The sequence below is a fragment of the Diadema setosum genome, chromosome 6 (genome assembly GCF_964275005.1).
Source record: "Diadema setosum chromosome 6, eeDiaSeto1, whole genome shotgun sequence".
NCBI classification, from domain to species: domain Eukaryota; kingdom Metazoa; phylum Echinodermata; class Echinoidea; order Diadematoida; family Diadematidae; genus Diadema; species Diadema setosum.
The window spans coordinates 33,765,220-33,785,086 of record NC_092690.1 but is presented as its reverse complement, the minus strand read 5'-3'; the positions used below and the strand labels follow the sequence as shown (position 1 = coordinate 33,785,086).

At 40.3% G+C, this 19,867-nt stretch overlaps 2 protein-coding genes across 2 annotated transcripts in view; one reads left to right on the top strand and one right to left on the bottom strand.

Moving 5' to 3' along the window:
• Window positions 1-1,150: 1,150 nt before the first annotated feature.
• On the top strand, window positions 1,151-3,918 carry LOC140229749 (uncharacterized). The gene is made up of 2 exons (XM_072309984.1): window positions 1,151-2,890; window positions 3,898-3,918. Exons 1-2 carry the CDS (start codon window positions 1,151-1,153, stop codon window positions 3,916-3,918), a joined length of 1,761 nt encoding a protein of 586 aa, XP_072166085.1.
• Window positions 3,919-5,308: 1,390 nt separating this feature from the next.
• Window positions 5,309-19,867, bottom strand: part of LOC140229748 (uncharacterized) — a 15,686-nt gene continuing 1,127 nt past the window's right edge. The window contains exons 2-17 of the mRNA XM_072309983.1: window positions 18,723-18,970; window positions 17,772-18,014; window positions 16,809-17,014; window positions 15,053-15,219; window positions 13,632-13,782; window positions 12,854-13,010; window positions 12,163-12,267; window positions 11,464-11,638; window positions 11,016-11,082; window positions 10,335-10,502; window positions 9,369-9,483; window positions 8,517-8,642; window positions 7,026-7,245; window positions 6,078-6,425; window positions 5,852-5,871; window positions 5,309-5,386 (exon numbers count right to left, since the gene is read on the bottom strand). Coding sequence (XP_072166084.1) covers window positions 5,309-5,386; window positions 5,852-5,871; window positions 6,078-6,425; window positions 7,026-7,245; window positions 8,517-8,642; window positions 9,369-9,483; window positions 10,335-10,502; window positions 11,016-11,082; window positions 11,464-11,638; window positions 12,163-12,267; window positions 12,854-13,010; window positions 13,632-13,782; window positions 15,053-15,219; window positions 16,809-17,014; window positions 17,772-18,014; window positions 18,723-18,970 — 2,594 coding nt within the window. The remainder of the gene's footprint in view (window positions 5,387-5,851; window positions 5,872-6,077; window positions 6,426-7,025; window positions 7,246-8,516; window positions 8,643-9,368; window positions 9,484-10,334; window positions 10,503-11,015; window positions 11,083-11,463; window positions 11,639-12,162; window positions 12,268-12,853; window positions 13,011-13,631; window positions 13,783-15,052; window positions 15,220-16,808; window positions 17,015-17,771; window positions 18,015-18,722; window positions 18,971-19,867) is intronic.

The following is a 19,867-nucleotide window of genomic DNA, read 5'->3' as shown; positions in this document are numbered from 1 at the left end:
ATAGGGGGAAATGACATAATCACATGTGAATGTGAGGATAATATCAGAGAGTTAACGCATAACAGCTAAAACAATTTCCAAATTAATGCATGCATAACAGAAATCAAGACAAAATAATGGCCAGTCAAAATACCACATCTCTAGCATATCAAATTCTCCAACACAGCCCACAACATACAGTTTCACATCCAAATTAACTGACAAAAAAAAAATAAAAATAGATAAACAAATGTATGAATTGCAATCACAAGTCAACATTAAAACACAAACAGACATATTTTAGTTTCCCCAAGACAGTCAAAACAAAAGAAATGACAACATCTGTTAGACTCTAACACAAAAATGAATAAAATTATAATTAAAGTTCAATCTGAGTTAAATAGCACAAAAGTTTCAATATTTCATTTTCATGTATTTCGTATACTAAAAAATCTGTTTAAGTCTTAGCTTTGAATCACAGTGTTAAGTCTCATTAAAGTACATCCAGCATCTAAATATGAAAATGCAAAAATGTAAAAATACATGTAAATAAATAAATAAAAATATTCTTACAATGAAGGCACAACATTAGAAAGTCTAGTATGCAGGTACAAAAACCTCTTTAGAATATTAACAAACACTTTCAGAGTTAAAGGAATGCAGTCTTTACTTACCATCTGCAGTATGTATTAATCCATATGAGGTGAAAACGATGAGAGGGTAGTTGATATGGTGGGTGAACCAGATAAGATGGAGAATGAGAAAAAAAGAAACATCACATGATTAAGGCAATGCCCATACACCAATTTGAAAATGACTTGGTATGCATGTATTGAAAAAAAAAAAAAAATACATCTGATAATAGGAATGACATTCAGGCACTCAATACACATGTGTTCGTGTATATCAATGGGACCATACCTTCAGGTAAGGGTACAGGTATATAATTTCTTCTCTTTGCTCAACAGTATTGTGTATTTTTATGAAAGTACATTATACAATGTTGCAAGCTTTCTCCTGATAAATATTACGACCTGTAAAAAAAACAACAACAACAACTAAACACTTGGACAGTTACACGTACACTGTCAACTATCCTAGAGATGGAACATCTTCAATGGTCATGTGATGTTTTATCTTTAAATAAATTTCTCCTCTTGGCTACTCTTTCATGAACTTTCCTCGAGAAAGCGACCGCCATGGTGGTATCGGCATCCTGTTTAAGTCACAGTTACATCTCAAAATCAAGGAGCTAGATCAGCAAACGACTACATTTGAATATGTATGTGTCAGCGATGATTCAAACAACTTGAACATTGTTGCTGTCTACAGGCCACCTCCTTCAGCAGCCAATGGTTACACAGTGACGGCTTTCCTAGAAGAAATTGATGATTTCCTCGGCAGCTTAGCGATGTTAACTGGAGATCTACTGGTTGTAGGTGACTTCAATGTCCACATTGATGTTCTACGAAATCGAGAAACTAGGCAGTTTCTGAGTTCTGTAAAAGCAGCAGGACTGCAACAGCATGTTACTGGACCTACCCACAATATGGGCCACACATTAGATCTGATCATGTCTCGAAAAGAAAGTTGTCTTGTGTCCAAATGTTCAGTGAGTGACAAAGCACTTTCTGATCATTTCAATGTGGGCTGCATCCTGAAGAGAGAGAAACCAGATCCACAGAAGAAAACGACAACTTCTCGTAACTTCCGCCAACTTGACAGGAAGTCATTTGGACAAGATCTTCTGACGACTCTCAGTGATTTGACTACAGATGACAGCAGTTCTGCCATAGACTCATATAATCAAACTATCAGACGCGTCCTCGATGTTCACTGTCCAGCATCAACACGCACAAGGAAGCAACGACCCTGCGTTCCCTGGTATGATTCGACGGTGCATGAAGCTCGACAGAAGCGTCGGAAGCTTGAACGAAAGTGGCGGAAGACACGAGCACCATGCGATCGCGAGCTCTTCGTCAAACAGAAAAACCATGCCACTCAAGTTATCCAGACAGCCAAGAGAAGTTTCTACACTGATGTATTTCTTTCGTCAAATCCAAAGAGTCTGTACACAACACTCCATTCTCTGCTCGGAACTGCAGATAAGCAACAGCTACATGCCTCAGACGATGATCTTCAGCTGAGCAATGAATTTGCAGACTATTTTGATGATAAGATATCCAGCATGAGACAATCCCTTGAATCCAGTACCTCTGGAAGTGTCTCATCGTCCACTGGTCCCATCATGTCTACCCTACAAGATAGTCCTGAGGATATGCCATCACTGACTGAGTTTAGCTATGTTAGTGACAGTGAAATAAGGAAGATCATTTTGAGAGCTCCCAGTAAATCTTGTGATCTTGACCCATTACCCACCTGGCTTTTAAAGGAATATGTCGATGTTTTCGTACCAGTCATAAGTCAGATTGTAAACACATCCATGAATTCCGGTGTATTCCCAGATAAACTGAAGGAGGCTATTGTCTTTCCTCGGTTGAAAAAGCCGTCACTGGACCAGAAAGTTATGGAAAACTACCGGCCAGTATCAAACATCGCTTTCATGTCAAAAGTAACTGAGCATGAGGTATCTTCTAGATTGACATCTTATTTACGTGACTGCCACTTGCATGAGGACTTTCAGTCAGCTTACAAGGCCTTCCACAGCACTGAGACGGCATTACTTCGCGTGAAGCAAGATATTCTGCAAGAGATTGATCACAAGAAGGCAGTCATACTTGTGCTGCTAGATCTAAGTGCCGCATTCGACACCCTAGATCATTCGATCTTGTTGGCAAGACTTCAGTCTGATTATGGGATCAGAGACACAGCTCTACAATGGTTTACATCGTACCTTACCGGACGCTCTCTACGTGTCGTCACTAGGGGAAAGTTCTCTGAGCCTCATACTGTAAGATACGGAGTCCCTCAGGGCTCGGTGCTTGGGCCTCAACTCTTCACAATGTACATCAGACCTGTCGCTAATATCATCAGACGACATGGCCTACGATATCATCTGTACGCTGACGATACACAAATTTACTGTACTTTCGATCCACGCAATCCTGCCAGTCTGAACGAAGCCCGGATTAAACTAGAGGAATGCATACATGAGTTAAGGCACTGGATGGCGAGTAATATGTTGAAGTTAAATGAGGACAAAACTCAAAGCATTGTTTTCTCATCTAGTAGACTACGCCCTACGGGAGATACAAGCATTCGGCTTGGAAACACTACTGTCAATGTATCACACACTGTAAAAAATCTAGGTGTTCATTTTGACCAGATACTGTCGATGACAGATCATGTCAGTAGAGTGTGCCAGACAGCAAACCTCCATCTGAGAAACATATCTCATGTTCGAAAGTATCTTACAGAAGATGCATGTAACCATGCAGTGCGCTCTCTAGTTCTGAGCAGGCTTGACTATGGAAATTCTCTGCTGGCAAATATGAATGTCAGTGATGTGAAAAGACTCCAAAAAGTCCAAAATCGAGCGGCTCGCCTGGTGCTTGGTGTAAAGAGAAGATCCCCGAGTGCTCCTTTACTGAAGCAGTTACACTGGCTCCCCATCAAAGAGCGTATCGATTTCAAACTAGCCCTTCTTGTCTATAAATGCATGATGAATACCGCTCCTCAATACCTATCCAACCTACTAACCACCCCTACAGCCACCAGATATCAACTCCGGTCACAAAATGATAAGACAGTCCTACAAATCCCACAAGCAAAAACCAAAGCTTTCGAACGTACATTTTCATATGCTGGATCTGTTGTCTGGAACACTCTACCAAAACAACTCCGTCTATGTGATTCAGAGGAAATGTTTAGAAGGAAACTCAAGACTGAACTATTTCAATTGTAACTACTAAGTATGTTCCTATGCTTTGTGAATGTTGTTTGTTGATGTATGTACAGCGCTTTGATCAGGTCCTGTAAAAGCGCTCAATAAGAAATAGTTATTATTATTATTATTATTAAATGGGTGTCAGTGAGGTAAAACATATTGTTTCAGATTGTGACGCAGCACCTGCTTATCTTGACCATGGTTTACCATTTTGACTACACTTTTATTAAGGATATTCTATGCTCTATATCAGTGGGAATGAAGGCTCTGAGAAAGGATGAGTTGCTCCTAACCTAATATACAAAATAAAACTTGGACAGCACACTGACAACTGTCCGAGAGAAGGAACGTAAACAACATCTTTAGACAGATATCAGTGAGGTACCACACATCACTTGGGATGCTTATCTTGCCTATCGTTTACCATTTTCAATAAACTTTTATCAAGGGTAATCTACATGCCATATCAACGAAAATGCAAGCTCTGCAAAGTAACGGGTATCCTTCTAACCTGGAGTGCATGTCTATGTTGACCAGTCTGTGTTGGTAGATCATTCTCCTGAGCCAACGCACACCCTCCATGTCAGGGTCAATCAGGTACGGAGGTCGTTGCCATGACGACTTCTGAATGGCAAGGTTCTCCATCTGCCGCAGACTCAGACCTGTCGGGGATGAGGGAGGAAAAAAAGTGATGAAGAACATTTTAACTAGGCGTCATTCCCTGACTGGTATCAGTGTGATCGGTAACTAGCTTTCTTCCAGATAAGCTCAGATGACATGAAGTTGTCAGTGAATATGATAGAACAGGCAGAAGGAATCTTGTAATCTCATTGGTTGAGAGCAATGTATCAATTTTTACTGGCAGTATGCTTGATCACTGGAGACAGACACAGTAAATATGTTGGTGGGCATAGGCCTACGAGTACCTGTAAAAAAAATAGTTTGTGTACTTATATCAAAGAGTTTGCACACTTTAATAGCAAGAGATGGCTAGCCATGCATCAGTTAATTCATGCATCAATGATTACTGATGTATTGTTTCATCTATGGCAAGCTAAAAAGAGAGACTTGCAAATTGTCACAAATACGATAAATCAATGTATTTCGGGCAAAATTTGTCGCCAATCTGTAGAGCAAATGATGTACAGTTGTATGCGTCTTTTTGTGCATCAGAAGGAACTGTAATTTAGCCTTAACCCACATGGCTTTGTCTCGTGGGTCAAGCATTCCATAGTTACCTTATGCACACAATTCCCTACTGACACACTCAGACCTGTGCATCATTTGTATATTGTTCAGAGGTACAAGAACAAAACAAAACAAAACAAAAAACAAAAAAATTACCTTTCATCCACCAGTCATGCACACAGTCCTCTCCAACAAGTAACTTGATCAGTGACTGGACGTAGCGCTGATACTCGGACGCTCCAATCTGAGGGAAGGCGTCAACAGAGTAGGCGTGCTGACTCTCAGCGATCCCACTCATAGCGGTGAATCCTCGCTGGGGCACGTCATCCCCTGCTGCCGCTGCCTGGTCGTTTTGTGGAGGGTCCTGGGCTTCTGCAAGTCACACAACGAATATCAGAAAAGTGATTACCAGAATTTCATGGAGCCATAATGCATCTCCATGTTCAGGGTAAATATCATTTGCTGTTAAAAATTTATTTTTTTCTCTCAATTTGAAACAGTATCTTATGAATGCGATTAAAAGAAACAAACAGGCTACTTAGTGTACACACATGTATCTATTAAGTGTACACACATTACTCTTTCCAGCAATCACACATTATTTTACTGTCATCACTTTGTCACCACTTTGGACAAGACAATAATTTATATGGTTTTCCCACTCTAAGAGGGTGAAAGTTGATTTTGAATACAATTTTCATAGAGCAACAAGACAGCTTGAACATTAATTAATGCTTAACAGGATAGAAAGCATTTAACACCTACTTCATAGATGTGAATTATTGTACAAGGTACAACATGTCCAGTGACTAAGCTTGGATGGCTGTAAACACTTACTCTTGAAATTTCATGACACACTGGTTCAAAGGAACACAAGAACAAAGGGCGATATTGGCCTTAAGTTAACCTGTTGAAGACTAGTCCCGAGTATACTAGGGCAGGTGTCTATGGGAAATGTGTGGTGTAGCAAAATCAGCCCATCATTAATGGTTAATGTAGCAACACACACATTATACTATCTAGTAAATGACCATGCACTGAGGTGAGAGAGAAATGAACAAACCTTGAGTTTGGGCAAGTAGGGCATCCATCTCCTCTTCTTTCTCCTTCATTTCCTGGCTCTTCTCTTCTGTCAATCCCGCACCTTCCTCTCCTTCTTCCTGTCCTTCACCTTCTCCTTCTATCTCTCCCTTCTCCTGCCCTCCCTCGCCCTCCTCACGTTCTGTCTGCCCTTCCATCCCGCTCCCTCCTCTATTCGTCTCCTCCATTTCTCCCTTCTCTCCATCCCCCTCTTCCTGGTTTTCATCGTCCTCGTCTTGGCCGAGGTCCAGTGGTGGTACGGCGCTCTCGAACATCTCAGTGTTGGCCCTGGTCTTGGGTGAGGTGTGTATGGCCCACTCCACTATCCAACCTGTGGACATTGCACAAAACAGATGCAGGTTGCTTTACTCAGACTGAACTATTCTCAGTCGATCACCTGAATTAAGACTGCCACATAAATCATTATGATAACAGTTCAAAATCTCAAGTAATTTCACTAAATATTACCCATATCAAGCAACACAATATGAATATACATGCAAAAAAATTGCATCTTCAAACTTCATTGCATGATTGCACCCATATATATGTACCTACATGTAGCTATGCTACACTTAACATTATATCAGCATCATACAGTACTTTTTGTTGATGCTACAGTCAGTCAAAACCCAACACCAGGTTTAGATTGTTATATTTTTTTTCTTTTCTTCCTTATTTCTGGGGGGGGGGGGGAATGCACAGCAATCACCTTTAAAAATCAACAAACTTCATGAGAATCTACTCCTCACCTGGGGGTTACTAGTTACTTTGCAGGTAATCAAATTTTAACACCTGATTAGGGCAAAAACGTGCAGGAGGGGTAATATTCTACATCTGTAACAGTGCCTATGACTTGAAAGTCATGCATCATGTGCCTTCTTTCTGTATGACAACAATTCTGGAATGCTACCCTTGGTTCTGTTTTTACCTTTCATGGGATCTATGGCATCTATCACCAGGGGGACTCCCCTCTCCTGGAGGCATAGCGGCCAGTGGACGGTGAGCACCGACCGACGGAACTTGGGGTCGTACGGCCCCAGGTAGGTGGCAAATGCGGCTGCCATGGCCACAGCGCCTGAGATGGCAAACTCCCGCTGGGGCAGGGACTGGCAGATTTGGATGCAGTGCTGGTGTTCCATGGCGAGGATCTGATGAGATGATGCAGGAGCAGGGAGAAGAAACATCCATATTTATAGGAATGGTACATTTTGTTTTGAGATGGGGGTTGAGGTTTTTAATACCTTTTTATGATGATTTCGAGAGATGAGAAACCTCTCATGAAATATAAAAGAGCATTATCATTCTACGAGGATTTCACAGTTTGTTTTATGAAAACTGCTTTGGAAATGGCCAAGGTATCCAAAACAAAGTGACGCTTTGTTTTACTTTGTTTTTGGATATCTCAGCCATTTCCAACCTGATTTCCATAAAATAAACTTTGAATTCCTCTTCTTATGGTATGCTCTGTAATATTTCATAAGTGGTTTCTTTATATCTTCCAAAAAGTGTAAAGGCTATTAAATCAACCTAACTTTTTGAGGACGGTTTAATTTTGCTACAACAAGCATTTCCCATAGAAGCATTTTCCATAGACACTTGCCCGAGTTTACTCGGGACTTGTCCTCAGTGGGTTAACCTTTACTTTGCATTGTTCGCTGATTGGCAAACATGCTGGAATGCATGCTTTCTTAACTGGTAGACACAAGTGTCCAGAAAGTAATCATCAATGAACAGCGAGATTACCGAACACCCAATGGAGTGCATACTTTCTTCACCAATACACACAGGTGTTTGGAAATGAATTGTCAATGAACAAGAGATCACCTAATTCCTTAATCCCCATTGTGTCACCATGGCCATGCTGCAATGGTAGACTGAGGCACATTGGTACACCTGAGTGGGCTTACTAATCATACAACTGGGTTAAGGTTTGGAGGGATTACTGAAAGCTGATGTAAAGGCTTGGCACATGAAGCTACAACTGTAAGTGCCTGGAAACATAAGGATAATGATTGCTAAATGGCTCCTGAGTGCTCCATTATGATAGCACTGAATTTTGTGCATTGAGACCCTAAACTGCCTCATTCATCTCATTCATCTCATGAGATCAAATATGAGTGATGTACAGTGACACAGTTAGAGTGCAGTAAAATCTGACTTGTCTGTTTTTCCACCTCTTATAAAATGTTTTAAGGAGAATTGCTGGGCACAGTGGCATGCATTTCATGATTATTTTTGCATTTTTACTATTGAAGTATTTTTAGGTTTTCTTGTCTTTGACATCTGGATCGCCTGTGTCAATGTGGTGGGAAGTATGAAATATCAAAAAAGAGAAAAAATGGTTGATGACACTTTTTTAATTAGCAATATATATCACAGGGAAAAAAAAAAAAATTAAAAAAAGGATGTGCTTTCTCACATGTCTGAATTTGTTGGCTGTGTCCAGCTGCTTGGTCATCTTCCTGGACAGGTCCTCCTGGTCATTCTTATCCACAGTAGCACTCTCAAAGCTCAGGGCAAGGTCCAGTAGTCTTTCTTCAAGGGCCTGCATAGGAGTAGAAATTGAATCAAGGGATCAAGAGTGTACAGCTCATATGCATGATGGTATGTTGAATACAGGACTGGTACGTGTAACTGCTGGAATAGTATAATTTAAGTTTACCTTCTATGAAAATATCACAAGGTGTGGTAAAATCAGTAGTCTAACATGTACATGTACAAGTGTACATAGGTATCGTAATGTAAACACACAAATTGTCGCAGTGCATTAGTTTTCGCTCATTTCATGCTACTTTTGGCCAGCGCAAATTTTAAAAGCCTTGAAAACATCTTCACTATTATCTCTGAACAAATATTAAATGGGTTGACAATCATGCAGCACGAATTCAAGAACCCACAAATATGTTTTTGAGCCACTCAACGTGAAAAATCCATCGTGTGAAAATATGGACGCTTACAGTGCCATCCTATTTACTATGGCTTGTCTCATTCTTGTTACAACTGCTCTTTCGGACCTTGCCTTCAGTGATAACTAGGCATTGCAAGTTATACAAAAGACCATATTTAGAGCAGGGTCTACAGAATGGCTCAAGAATCTCACTGAAAGACTTAACACACAAATTACAGATGACCAGAAATCATTCAGCAACATAGGTTCACTTCCATGTTCTGATTAAGAAGAAGTGCCTTGTCTGTGGCAATTCCAGTGCTTGCTTGAGGTTTTCTGTATGCTTGCCTGACTTAGCAAGTGACTGACATAGCAGAACTGTACCTTCTTCTTGTTCTCCAGCATGGAGAGCTTGTGTTCAGCCTCCTCAATGGCTGCCCTCGTCTCCTCAACCTTACTGTGAAGTGGCTTCACTTTGGAGATCATCAGGCGGTGATACCTGTAACCATGACAAGGTAAAGACCAAACAAAAAAACTTAAAATATAAGTCTACTTTCTTCAACGGAGACCTACAAGGACACAATAACAACAATACAAACAAAAAGAAATGAAGAGTTTGTTTGCAAAAACCGATAAGTCCATATTTGCCAAATGGAGATTGCGATTAAAGGTCAAGAAAAATAAAGAGAATAATAAGAAAATTGTTGTTTCTTTTGACCATAACTTCAAAAATATACCTTTATATGTAATGATCAATATATCATTTAAAAGGTATTATTTTGTACTTTATGACAGTGATCGTACTTCAAAATCTTCAAAAATGGACTTATCGGTTTTTGCAAACAAACCCTTCAAATAATGTAGCATCATAGTATAACAACACGTACAGTTTGTAGGCGCATTTTTTGCCCAAGATACAAATTTAGCATTTTGGCACCTATACAACAAAGCAATTTTCTGTATGTATCAAAAAATCGAGAAGAAAACTAATTTAGTTTTTGTTAGAATTACATCATATCAATGGCAGTCAATTTAAGTGAAAAATAATTATGCTACATGTAGTTGGGGATATTCAGATGAGATATTGCATGATGTACATTCTGTAAATGCACAGGAAATAACAATTTTGTGCCACTACAAACAAAAATAAAAACTGAAGATGACTAACAATTAACACCTGTTCATGTTTCATCACAAATATGCACTCTTTCACTTTATATATTTTTTGCATCGATACATCAGAGAAATTATCTGCATATATCAAGAAACTGATGAAAACAACAAAGAAGGGCACAGAGAAATGCATGCCACTGGCACCAAAGTACAATGGTTGCAGTCTGGTCTGCTCACCTGCACACACCCCTGACCCAGTTACAGAGGGAGGCAGCAGCTGCATTGTTGTTTTTCCTCATCATGTTTTTGGCCTGGAAGGAGGACTTCTTGAGGTACGGCTCCACCAGGTTGAGGGTGGACTCTGGCAGCTCGGAGTCATCAAAGGCACTAAGCTCCTCTATAAATCTGAGAGTGACAATGAGAGACATAGCTTCAGTTTATCCTCAAGAAAGCTCAATGCCATTGGAGAACAGCTTCTTTATAACTCTGGAGAAGACTTGGGTATAGCAATTTATTTACTTAATTCTCATTTAACCCGTTGAAGACGAGTCCCTAGTATACTTGGGCAGGTGCCTATGGGTATTGAGTGTTGCAGCAAAATCAGCCCATCCTCAACGGGTTAAGTCCGAAATAGTCAGTAGCACCTGGCCACTCAATGAACACAAGCACGATTTTATTATAACAATGACAATGTTAACAATGGCCATCCCTTGAAATCACCCAGTTGAAAGATAAATGAAACATGTTACAGTTACTTTCATGAGACAGAATCCTATCATAGTCTGGTTATCTACACACTGTAAATACTTAAGTTTGTCTGCACTGCAGTATTAAGTTCTGCTTTCTATCACTTCCAACACTCTTCAATATTTTGAAGCACCTGTAATCTAATTATATTCCACAAGACTTTATGCTCACCTCTCAATGTTTGCCATCTGCCGCTTCGCTCCTTTGCTCCATGTCAGGTCAGATGATGGTGATTTTACTGAAACATAATAATAGAGATGAAACCAGAGAGATTGAAGGTTAAGTACAAGTACAATCATCTTTCTCAAACAGACAAGAATGTGCACATTTTGTAATTTCCATGCAATTTCAGTATGACCATCCCTCTTCTAGTAACTTCAATGTATATTTGAACATCATGCAAATCAGTACATACTGACGATATGCAAGATTACAGGTAGAATTCAAAACGCTTTAATAACGATATCAACATTTAAGATGTAGCATACCACATTTCAGAATTAAAAGCATTTCCAACTGGCAATGACAGTATCAGCCGACACCAAAACTTTGAAGCCAGCTGTTGAGAAATTACTTGATGATGATTTCAAAATAATCCTGGAAGGAGGAGCAAACTTACAGATCATGATGATGGCTGCCATGAGGTCTTCAATGTCAACATCTGGTTTCTGCATGGCCCGTAGCTCACCCAAGCTGGTCACGTCCAGCGTCTGCACCACTTTCTTGGTGTCCGCTACCACGGCAACAGTCTTGTACACCGCCCTCTCGTGGGCCAGGGTGTATCTGGGTAGAGCCTGGTGGGGGGATAGACAAGAAATACAAAATGAGAGTATGGCAGGTTTTGGCAGGTTATGCTCAAAGGTTATCACCTGAACTCATGTGTACTGCTAGTAAGGGCTCGAACAGACAAGAGATTGCAGCACCTGCATACATTCGTGTAAATTACTTCAGTCTGATCAGCATAATGTTTAAACATAAAGTCAACAGGGTTTCAAGCTTGTGGCTGTGTGAAGGTTAATGCAGTGAAGAGACATACAATGTAGCCACAGAAAGAGCCGGAAGAGACACACTGCTGTCACTGCACTTGTAATGACTTATAAAAAAATTACCATGCAGTACAAATCATGGTGCTGATTGATTTGTCTTTGCCATGGGTGTATTCCAACAACAGGTTGGACACTTTTTTTCTTGCCCATTCAGACAAGCCTTGACAATAGCACAATATGAGTTGATACTGACAGATCTGGCATTGGTATTCCACATTCTCTCCTACCTCATTCATTGCAGTTATCTTGCTTAGATCACAAGTCCTACTCACCTGTTTCAGTTTCAGGATGCTGTCCATTTGTTTCTGGACAATCTTGACCTGCTGACCGGCGATGGCCTTGTCCTGACCAATCTGGGACAGCAGCTTGATGGTTCCCTGTTAGGAAAAGTAAACGAAGATAACTATTCAATCATTCACTGAACTGGAATCGTACACACAATTAAACTACATCTATACACAAACACAGAACTCACAAAGAATTTTAATGCAATGTTTGTGTTTTTGGTAGTTTTCATCTATGACGTAACCATTTTCTAGAGATATGCGTTGAAGTGTGTGACTTAGAAGGACCAATTACAAGCTCATGCTTCATCATCAGCATGTGATTTCATTTGAAGTTGACTCTGGGAACAACAAATATCAAGAGTAGGTAGGAATGTTGTGATTGAATGTTTGTATGTAAGACAGGCAATCAGAACGTATGTGGCAGCACAAGAGGCAGGAAAGAACCTGAATGTCTTGATTACTCACTCATACACATGCTTTATAGTCATAACACAGTTTTATCAACACCATGAAACAATGTCTAATAGTTGTTTACAATTACACTTTACATCTTAACTACATCTCCCCAGCCAGTGTGTATAAAGCTACTGTACAGTGTATAAGCTACAATTATATAGCAATTTTCATCCTGGCATTTGATGAGTGTCTCAAATATTGTAGAGTGGGAGTTACTCACATCCTTCCTCTCCTCAAGAACGACCAACTCATGCTCCAGCTGTTTCTGTAGCCGACTAGCCAGTTTGTTCTCCCTGTTGATGTGCTGGAGAGCCTTGGTGACTGTCAGGTGCTCCTCATGGATCCTGGACTGACGCTGTTTGTACATGGACAGAAACCTTGGTGGTGGGAGATAGTGAGGAGGGTAAGAGTCAGTGAACATAATGATCGACTACAACCGTTTGGATATTCTAAAATGATATTGCACTTTAGAATACAGCATATGGTGCTAAGGACTGAAAACAATTTTCAATACCTTGATTTGTACGGCAGAATGAAAAAGAAATTGTGATGTCCGAAATAGTACAGTCAAACCTGTCTAAAGCGGCAACCCAAGGGAGGCGAAAAAAGTGGCTGTTATAAACAGGTGGCTGCTTTAGATATGTTTTCTAACATACTTTTTCTCTCAGAAGGAATTGTCTTTACCAGTCATATACAGTAGATGGCCACTTCAGACAGGTGGTCGCTACGACAGGTTTGACTGTACTTAAATGAGTCTTGATTTCCTAACTTCTGATGAGATGCATCTTCACACTTCAAGACTTTTGCTAGGGACATCATACTCATCAAATAAATGAATGCACAATTTTGAACATCTCAATTTGTGCAGGACGAGTATCGTGGGTGAAAATGAAAATGTGATGTCTTCAATACTCACATGAGTCTTGATGGAAAATAATTACTAATGTACATGTATGTCCTTATGTAATCAACAAAATAAAGTGAAGGACACAACTTACCTTTCCACAAACTTTTCGTAGGTGGTGTTGGTGAGGTGTTTGTACCTCCCTGGTCCCTTCTCCTCCCCATCCAGCTGCCTGATTGAGAGGTGCATGGTGGCTAGGAGGTGGGCAAGGTTCTCCTGCTGGATGTGGTTCATCCCCTCTGTACCTGTAATGTGAGATGAGCAACGATCAGATAAATGTTTGAGCCTTCGATATTGACTTTAATAACATTGCCACCAAGTTTGAATTAGAGCATGGCACATATTCATGTGCATACTCATCTTCGAGGCACTCACAGTGTTAACTTTATCACTACTTTTTTTTTTTTTAGTTTTAATTTCTGTCATCCCTGGTAAAAGTGGACAAAACCAAAAGAGATACCATTGTTTGTGATTTATTTTATTTAACCCTAAAGGGGCCGGGCTTTTTTTGGCTAAGCTCAGACCGGGGGGGGGGGGGGGGGGGGGCAGATTCCGCCCCCCCCCCCCTGAGATCTCGGCCATCGGTGGTGCGATCGCGATGAAATTTTGCATGCGTGAGACCCGCGTCATAATCTACAAGATTGTGTCATAAGATTTTTTGAAACAATCAATTTCTAATTTTAATTAATTATTTATGCAAATTAAGCTCAAGGTGATATTTTAGCTTAATTAAAAGCATTGAGAGTCTAATTTTTGATCTGTAAATCTGTTTTAGCATATTCAACAATTGTACATCACAAAAACTTCCAAAACTCATTTTAATTCTTATGTATTTTATTGTTTTCAGAATTTCTTATGTATTTCCTTGTTTTTCAACTTTTATTTTTTCTTTGTTTTTTCATTGCAAATTGTCACTGACCACTTTTCTACCATAATTAGCACAAAATTAATCAATGAAAGTGATTAATTGTATAAATAATCAGGTTTTTATGCCTTTCATGACAGAGCACTGTTTTCCATAGGAAATGTACACAAAATCACAAAATTGTGCCCATTTTGGAGCGACATTCCGTTACAAAAATGGGCGTGGCTTCGCAAAAGTATGCGCGGACGTTGCAAATTTGGTCTCAAAAGTTGCGCGAGACTTGAACGAAGAAAGTCAAGAAGCCTTGCGATGAGGCCTTCTCGCGTTACAGAATTATAGCGTGAAACGTCGAGGGGGGGGGGGCGGATTCCGCCCCCCCCCCCCCCCCCCCGGCCCTTTTAGGGTTAAGATAATCAGACAAAGAAAGTGCAGATACAGCCACATTTTCACATCAGTTGAAGGCCATATTCCTCTAAATCATGCTTCATATTTGCACAATATCCATGCATTTACATTAGGCAGCTGTCGAATACTCATATACGAAAGTTTTGAACAGAACAAAAGAAACAGAAAATATTTAGTTACGTACAGCATTTGCTTTGCCCAGATAATCAGTACGTTATAAGTGGGTTTTGGTTGCTAGCACACACCTTCTAAGTAGGCCAAGGCATGGTCCACAAGTTTTTCCCTGGTCCAGTGCTGATACCAGTGGCAGTTGAGGTGCTCCGTCAGGGCGGGGTACTCTCGGCACCGCCGCTGGAACCTGTGTCCGGTGTCGGCTGAGATAAGTACCACCCTGAAGTTGTTGCGCACGGTTCTGCAGGGAAAAATATCAATATTGCATAAATTAAGACCATTCATGGACACGATTGTACTTTGCTTTCTACTTTTTTAGAGAGATGCAGACGTTGTTTTCAGTGCAATTGGTAGTGCATGTATTTCAGGATCTTGCTTGCTTTAAAGAACAACAGTTTATTTACTGTGTCATTCTCACCAAACAACATTCATACCATGAAATTACAAAACAAAAATAAGCAACCATTGCCCTTGTTGACATCATCCCACTTTGTTTCTTCATGGCTTTCTTGGTCGATGCTACTTGACAAAGTACTAAAATGTAGTATGTACATAATTTTGATGTAAAATTTAAGACCAGGTAGTAACAAGAGATGTACAGGGTGTAGAGCTATTCTTTCCATCTTCACTTTAGTGCCTTTATCCCCCTAGTTGCAAGAGGGTTGCACTCAAGCACAACCATCACCACACATGGTCCTTTACAAAGAACTTGATTCTTCAACCCTTTATGTGCCATGGCACACATTGTCAAAATTGCAAAGCTTCTTTCCTCAGCATTCAGAATCCATCAACACTTGACCTAGATGTAAAAGTAGCAAACCCACTCAGGTGTAGCAATGTGCCTCAATCCAACAGGGACCCCATGGTGACACAAGACGGATTAGGGGGATTAGGTAATCTCTATTCATTGACAAATAGTTTCCACACATCTTCACTCATCTGTGAAGTACACTCTCAAGCATGTGTGCCAGTTAGGGAACAAAGCACAAAGGCTTATAATCTGTGTTGGCAGGTACACACTGCATGACAAGAAGCATAGACCCAATCGTAAAAGATCTACATTGAAGCGCATCACACACCGCACGTACGTGTCAAAGCACTACATTTCTTTCTTCCATGCTTGCAGGTACACCTTGTGTGAAAACAGTAGTTGAAAGCCTGTTTTAACAGACCTTACTGTGACAATGTCGCGACAACATTCAGAGAACAAAACCCCACATCTGACAATAAAACAGCAGGAGATTGCAAAAGCAAAAGATACACTATCACAACAACGTCTGAACAACAGCAATTTTAACTCGTTGAGGACGATTCCCGAGTATACTCGGGCAGGTGTCTATGGGAAATGCGTGTTTTAGCAAAATCAGCCTGTCCTCAACGGGCTTACTGGCAGGGTGAAAAAAGATTACCCAGATGCTGCTGCAGTAACTCCAATTTGAAATTCTGTGTTAAAATGACACTTAAGGCACATCTCACTTCAGAAACATATTTAGACCTCCCAACCTTTTTGACTGAAAAGTAGGGATGATTTGGCTCAAAAGTAGCAGCTCCCATAGAAGTGTGTCATTGAATTACCAAGAAAGATAGGAACTCCCATTGAAACAAGAGCTGGGAAAGATCAAAATTCCGATTCTTTCCTCCAAATTCAGAATGATTGGGAGGTCTGCATAATATTCTTTGATCTTTGCTTGCAGATACACCTTGCATGAAAACAGAAATCACAACCCAATACTCAAAAATACAACTTTTTTATGATTTTTTAATACAACTCACTTCAAAAATATATTTTTGATCTACGCTACAGACAGAAAACACCTCAGCACAACTAACTTGAGGAAGAAGTTCCAAGCTGTCTCCCTGGTGTAGGTGAGGCCGGCGGCCGTGACCTCAGTGCGTATAGAGTTGATGATGGTGGTCTGTTCCTCACTGGAGAAGAGATGAGTGATGGCTCCTGTCACTACAAACTCCTCCACATAGACCAGGAAATCCTCCTCTAACAGGTCTTCTTCTGTTAGTAGCAGCAGGAGCTTCTCGCCCTGTATAGGAAAAAAAAGAAGTATATATATTAGATTACACAATACCTCGACCCTTCCCCTGACCCTAACCCTTATCCTAATCCTGAACCTAATCCTAACCCTAACCCAAACTCTACCCTAAGCCTAACACTAACCCTAATCTTTACTCTAACCTTATCACTTGCCAGTATTTAGTCTTGGGGTAATTATCATGGGGGGGGGGGGGGAGGTCTTACACAAAATATGGTAACTATTCCACATGGTAACACTGCATTGTCGTTTGACCCTTACCAGCTTCCATGTTGCACTCCTCTGATAATTGCAAATTTGCCTGAAGTCATTCCATCATTATGGAAAGAAAACAAAAAATACCACAGAACATAACAAAGCTTAAAGAAACATCAAGGCATAGTCAATAACCTCACATAAAGAAAACATGTAAGGAACTTGAATATTCATGGTTTATTGTAACACAAGATATTTCACTACTTTTAAATTCATTAAAATCTCAGAACTTCTGGTATTGTTCAACATCATTGCTATTTACAGACTTTCGTTCAGTTGTCATCATCCATTCAACGTAAAATTATTATTTTTGCATTGAAGAGCATGCAGAGGTCTCATTTGATGACGCCTAAATAATTAGTGCTATGTTGATATTCAACAAATAGTGAAATGTGTTTATTCCTCCTCTTCAAGGTCATTATTTCGAAATATGGCACACATATGAACAAACAGAAAGATAACTTAATACAGTAACAACATATTTGAAGCTGACCTTAACACCAGCCTTAGAGTAGGCTGCGACGAGGTCTGCCTTGAACTGGTCCACCTTGTAGCTCCTGGATGAGGCGGCGGGAGCAGAGCTGATCTCAAAGACGTTGAAGCCACACAGGCTGGCCGCCAGCCGGGCAAAGAGGTTGCTGAGGCCCGGGTTGCCATCGGCAACCAGCAGGGCGTGGCCCACCTCGTGGGGGGACATGATGGTACGGGCCAGACGACACACCCTCTGGACGGTTTCCTGTCAGAGGCAAATTTGAAACGACCAATTGGAATATAAACTCCAACTCTTTCAATACATTATAAATACACAAACTTGAGGTGGTTGCATTGGGAAGGCACTGAAAGAGAGAAAGTCTAACATTGTACCAGGATCAAGTTTCTGTCTTTCATGGATTATATGTACACTAAAGCAAATATTTACTTTAATTTTACTACTAAAACTGAGAAGTGATTTTGGCAGGATTTCATAAAATACCCAGAGTCATCACAGTGCAACTTTATATTTCCTAACCAAAGTCATGTAATTCTATTTGGCATGAGAGTATTTTTTCCCCCTAAAGTTAAAAAGGAAGTATAGTGTGTTTCAACAATACACAATCCTCCCCAAAAAAGAACACTTTATAATGACTACCCCCCACAAAGAGGACAAAAAGTACATGACTGCAGACAGTCTCTTGACCCATACTGACAACAGTTGCATTGCTGGCCAAGATTGATAGGGCAGAGGAGAAAAGCAGCAGTTAGCAGAAACCTTAACCTGGGCCTGTTGCATAGAACTATGGTAACTTGCAATTAATGGAAACTCTGCAAATCAGTGGTAACCATCCAGGATTTCTTGGCTGTGATTGACCATGAAATAGTGTTGCCATGATAGTTACCATTGGTTTCTGAAATTTATCACTATACTAATTAGTTTTGTGAAACAGGGACAAGTGGTCTTTCCTACCTTGTACAGGGTGAGCTTGATCTTTGGGTGTCCCTTGTTGTACTCCTCCACTGCATCCTGCAGGAGGCGCTGGACACGCCCCACCTCCGAGCAGGGCTGGTACTGGTCCGTATTCTCATAGTCCCCTGCCCGCCCGCCGTGCTGCTGGTGGCCTGAGATGACCGGTAGCCACCCGCCGTCACGATGCCTGAATCCTGCTGGACCAGGTTGCTGAAGAGGGGCTGCTCTGGGGAGATGGTCAGCTGTAGCTGTGGGGAGGGAGGATTCCACAAAGAGGATTAGCATCTACCTTGTTTGCAACAGAACCTTTTTTCTTTCTTTCTTTCTTTTTCTTTTCCTTTTTTGGGAGGTCACTACATGAAACACTAGCTGTAGCAATGTTAAAAAGACAATATGAGATGATCAAAATCTGGTTTCTCATCACATACTCTTCCATATATATGTGAACTGGCATTGCTGTCATGAATGCACTGCTTTCAGCAGTGTAAAGTGATAAATGTGAAATGCTAATAGAACACTTGATACACTCTAATATCTGTGACACATGAGCAAGTAAAGCAATATTATTCAAATACAATGTCCAATCCACTTCTGCACACCTTAGCTCATTTAATTCCTACACTTTATGACAGACATGTGTGGTTCCATTTCAACGATATTTCAGACACATTTGTACATGTATTGTATGACTTGGTCTAACATATCTATGTAATACATAATATACTAATAATGATCAAAATCTACATCAATTTTGCATCTTTAATCAGTGCTTACTTACTTCAACAGGCAAGCAATACAAAGCAAGATGCACATGATGCTGTACTCCACACATCTCATCTACATAATATTATGTTTGACCTTTAGCACTCAATCTCTCACTGAAGGACAAAAATGTCAAGTCACAAACTCAGTCCAGTGAAAATCACAACAAATCAAGTCATCCCACCACCATGAAAACTTTGCTCATTAATCTCAGAAGAAAAACGAAATGGCATCTTCACCAACTGGATATGTCACACAATTATTTTGCTGACATTGAATAAAACAAAATAATGTATTTTCTATAAGGCCATATATGTACTTGTTGAAGATTAGGCATGAACAAGTACACTGCATTTTGCAACAATAGACATGTTTCCATCAAG

Excerpts from the sequence above, each read along its gene's own strand:
- LOC140229749 (XM_072309984.1), top strand. The coding sequence starts at position 1,151 with ATGAACTTTCCTCGAGAAAGCGACCGCCATGGTGGTATCGGCATCCTG. Across the intron at positions 2,891-3,897 it reads AGTTCTCTGAGCCTCATACT|CGCTTTGATCAGGTCCTGTA; the intron begins GTAAGATACGGA and ends ATGTATGTACAG.